This window comes from Zalophus californianus, chromosome 2 (assembly GCF_009762305.2).
Source record: "Zalophus californianus isolate mZalCal1 chromosome 2, mZalCal1.pri.v2, whole genome shotgun sequence".
Classification (NCBI taxonomy): domain Eukaryota; kingdom Metazoa; phylum Chordata; class Mammalia; order Carnivora; family Otariidae; genus Zalophus; species Zalophus californianus.
The window spans coordinates 14,350,865-14,355,346 of record NC_045596.1 but is presented as its reverse complement, the minus strand read 5'-3'; the positions used below and the strand labels follow the sequence as shown (position 1 = coordinate 14,355,346).

Below are 4,482 nucleotides of genomic sequence, written 5' to 3'. Positions count from 1 at the left end.
GTAATATTGATTGCCAGGTTTTGGTATCAGGGTAATGATGGTCTCATAAAATGGATTAGGATGTGTACCCTTCTCCTAACTTTTTTGGAATACTTTATGTAGACTTTATGTATTTCTTAATTAAATGTTTAGTTAAATTTACTCATGAAGCCATTTGGGCTTGAGTTTTTTTTCCTGAGAAAGGTTTAACAACAAATACAAACTGTTTACTAGATATAGAGATACTGGATTATCAAATTCTTCTTGAGTGAGCTTTAACAGTTTGTATCTTTCAAGGAATTTGATCATTCATTTATCAGATTTACTGGGGTAAAGTTAATAATAATCCCTAATTATCCCATTAATGTCCATAGTATCTGTAGTAATGTCCCCACTCTCATTGTTGATATTGGTGATTTGTATCTTCTTTTTTCCTTGACCAGTTTAGCTACAGTCTATCAATTTTACTGATCATTTTTTTTAAAGATTTTATTTATTTGAGAGAGAGAATGAGAGAGAGAGAGAGAGAGCACATGAGAGGGGGAAGGGGCAGAGGGAGAAGCAGACTCCCCGCTGAGCAGGGAGCCTGATGCGGGACTCGATCCCGGGACTCCAGGATCATGACCTGAGCCGAAGGCAGTCGCTTAACAAACTGAGCCACCCAGGCGCCCCTTTACTGATCATTTCAAAGAATAACTTTTCAGTTTCATTGATTTTTCTCTATTTTTTTCATTTCTAATTAATTTATTTCTGTTCTTACCTTTGTTTTTTCCTTTCTACTTATTTTGGGTTAATTCACTCTTTATATTGTAGTATCATAATGTGGAAGTATGGGTCATCGATTTGAGACTTTCTTTTCTCATATAGGTGTTTGGTGATATAAGTTACCCTGTAAGCATTGCTTTATCTGCATTTCATCTACATTTTGAAATGATGGTGCTTATTTCCATTCAGTATAAAACACTTTTAATTCTGCTGATGAGTTATTTAAAAGTATGTTAATTGGTTTTAAAATATTTGAGGATTTTCCAGATTTTTTTGTGTTACTGATTTCTAAATTCCATGTGGTCAGAGAACATACCTTACATGATTTTGGACATTTTAAAATGTATTCAGACTTGGTTTACCACCCATAATATTATTCAAGTTTGGTAAATATACCATGTATATGTGAAAAGAATGCATATTCTGTTTTTGTTGGGTGTAATATTTTATAATTAAGTAGGGACGCCTGGGTGACTCAGTCAGTTAAGCAACTGCCTTCAGCTCAGGTCATGATCCCAGGGTCCTGGGACTGAGTCCGGCATCAGGCGCCTTGCCCAGCAAGGAGCCTGCTTCTCCCTCTGCCTTTTCTGCCTGCCGCTCCCCCTGCTTGTGCTCTCTCTCTCTCTCTCTCACTGACAATAAATAAATAAAATCTTTAAAAAAAAAATGCCAATGTGATCAAGTTGTTGATCTTGGTGATAAAGTCTTCTACATACTTCCTATCAATTAGTGAGAGAAGGTATTGAAATCTTCACTATATTGTGAATTTGATTATTTCTTCTTGTAGTTCTATCAGTTGTTGCTTCATGTATTTTGAAGATCTGTCAACAGGTACAATATGTTTAGCATAGTATGTCCTCCTGATGAACTGATATTTTTATGTTTATTAAACTAAACTTATCTCTGGTCATTCTGTTTGCTTTGAAATCTACTTGATCGAACATTAATATAAGCACTCCAGCTTTCTTTTGATTAGGTTAGTATGGTATACATGTTTCTATCTTTATTCATTTAACCTATTTATGTCTACATTTATGGTGTATATGTTGTAGGCAGTACAGGGTTGGCTTTCACATTTTATCCAGTCTCAAATCTTTCTCTTTTATTTGGGGTGTCTAGTTCATCTAAATTTAATGTGATTATTGATATGATTGTATTTAAATCTACAATCTTGATATTTGTTTTTTATTGGTCCCATCTGTTCTGAGTTCTTTTCTCTTTTTCTGCATCCTCTTGATTGCATACTTTTTATGCTTCCATTTTTCTTCTTGTTGGCATATGAGCACAGTTTTTTTTAATAGTACTTCGATATTTTTATTATACAAATTTAACTTACCAAAATATGCCTTCAAATAATATTATGTACTTCACATATAGTATTAGAACCCTACACTACTATATTTCCATTTCTCCGTTTTTTCTAATTTTATCAATGTATCATACCTTTTACCTTTACATTTGCTATAAACCCCATGACACATTGTAATGACTTTCCTTCAAATGGTCAATTATTGGGCGCCTGGGTGGCTCAGTTGGTTGGGCAACTGCCTTCGGCTCAGGTCATGATCCTGGAGTCCCGGGATCAAGTCCCGCAGCGGGCTCCCTGCTCAGCGGGGAGTCTGCTTCTCCCTCTGACCCTCTTCCCTCTCATGCTCTCTATCTCTCATTCTCTCTCTCTCAAATAAATAAATAAAATCTTTTAAAAAATGGTCAATTATCTTTGAGAGTAATTGAAAATATAAGCAGAAAATATATTTGTTCACATATTTAGCATTTCTATTATTCTTCATTACATTTTATAGGTCCAGATTTCTGTTGATATTTTACTTTCCTTCTGCCTTAAAGATTTTCTTAACTATTTCTTATAATAGTGGCGCCTGGGTGGCTAAGTCAGTTAGGCATCTGCCTTCAGCTCAGGTCATGATCTTGGGGCCCTGGGATAGAGCCCCATATCAGACTCCCTGCAGGGAGTCTGCTCCTCCCTCTCCCTCTGCCCCCCACTCGTGCTCGCTCACACTCTCTCTCTCTCAAATAAAATCTAAAAAAAAAAACCTATTCGTATAATAAAGGACAGCTAGTGATGAATTTTTTTTTTTTTCCTCAGCATTGCCTTTTACTATTTTGAGGGAGAGAGGATAGGAGGGAGTCGGGGGGGGGGGCAGTCCCAGGGAGTCTCCGGAGCGATTTGAGACTGGTAGTACAACGAAGGGATGAGATGGAAGGCCCCCAGGATCCTTTTTGCTATTGATTTCTAGACTCTGATGAACATATGACACGTGTGTAGTTGTCTAGCATGTGATATTCAATAAATGTCAGTTGCCTTTTCTAGCTGCGCTCTCCACAGGCTATACCTAGGTATCTCCATCCTTCTCGTTTGAGGGAATGAATGAAGCTCACCTACAGAACGAGGGAACAAGGAGTACAGTACAGTTTGGGTAATGCAGCTGGCTAGCTGGCTCGGTGGCAGGGCCTCACTGTATCCCCATCCTCCCCGCGCCACTCTGCCAGGGTGGGGCCGAGAGTTGAGGTTCCCAAGAGGCTGCCCTGAGGCCTAACCAGCTTGTCCTAGAAGATTCCCTGTGGAGGGCTATGGGCTGCAACTCTCTAGTGTACAGTCCTCTCTTTTTGACGATGATAATTGTAGGGAAAGAAGCGGACACGCATGCTGATTTCGCGGGCTGTCTTCAGGATCTCAACAGCCTTACTGTGCTCAATGTCTTGGAAATCCACATCATTCACAGCTAGGACTTGGTCCCCTTCCTGAAGTCCTGCCCGATGTGCATCTGAGTCGGGAATCACCTTGGAGATAAAGATGCCTAGCTGGGAGGCCTTTCCTCCTCGGATATTAAATCCCAACTGAGCTCCAGGGGGTTTCTTCAGTGTGACAATTCGGGGCAGAAACTGGGTCAACTCATTGTTGTAGTCTGGGTGATATACTCTCTCATGAGGTGGGATCCATGCCGGGGGATTCTCATAGGCAGGCAGGAAGACCACGGGGTAGTCATCATAAGGAATCCGGCTGTCCATCTCCAGCAAGGCTCCACAGGCCTCAGGAACCTCAGGCTCCGCTCACCGCCAATTCAGTCTGGAAGCCAGAAGCGGATGGTAGTGATGAATTCTTTTATTTTTTTGTATATCTTAAAAAGTCTTTTTTTCCCCTTCTTTTTTAAGATTTATTTATTTATTTGAGAGAGAACATGTGCACGAGAATGGGGGTAGGGTCAGAGGAAGAGAATCTTCAAGCAGACTCTCCCGAGCACGGAGCCTAACATGGGGCTCTATTCCATGACCCATGAGATCATGACCTGAGCTGAAACCAAGAGTGGGGTGTTTAACTGACTGAGCCAACCAGGCGCCCCTCCCCTTCTTTTTTAAGAGGTATTTTCAGTGGGTAAGAATTCTTGGTTAACAGTTTCTTCTTCCAGTACTTAAAGATTTGTTCCACTGCCTTCATACTTATATTGTTTCTGATGCAAAATCTGCTGCTATCTTCTGCATATAATGTGTCTTTTTTTTTCACATATGGATGCTTTAAGATTTTCTCTTTATCACTGATTTTAAGCAATCTGATTATATAATGTGCACTGGTATGGTCTCACCTGATGTTCACTAAGATTCTTAGATCTATGAGTTTATATTTTTCATCATATTTAGAAATATTTTAGGCCTTACAAAATGTTCTTTTTGTTTCTCCTTTTCTTCTCTTTCTTCTCCTTTGGGGACTCAAGTTTATATATA

At 39.4% G+C, this 4,482-nt stretch overlaps 1 protein-coding gene across 1 annotated transcript; it reads right to left on the bottom strand.

Moving 5' to 3' along the window:
- Window positions 1-3,035: 3,035 nt before the first annotated feature.
- LOC118356780 (PDZ domain-containing protein 11) lies at window positions 3,036-3,832 on the bottom strand. The gene has a single exon (XM_035726436.1). It carries the CDS (start codon window positions 3,769-3,771, stop codon window positions 3,349-3,351), a length of 423 nt encoding a protein of 140 aa, XP_035582329.1. The 5' UTR covers window positions 3,772-3,832; the 3' UTR covers window positions 3,036-3,348.
- Between the last annotated feature and the right edge of the window lie 650 nt (window positions 3,833-4,482).

Bases quoted from the DNA above. Each gene is read 5' to 3' on its own strand.
- LOC118356780 (XM_035726436.1), bottom strand. From the start codon at position 3,771: ATGGACAGCCGGATTCCTTATGATGACTACCCCGTGGTCTTCCTGCCT.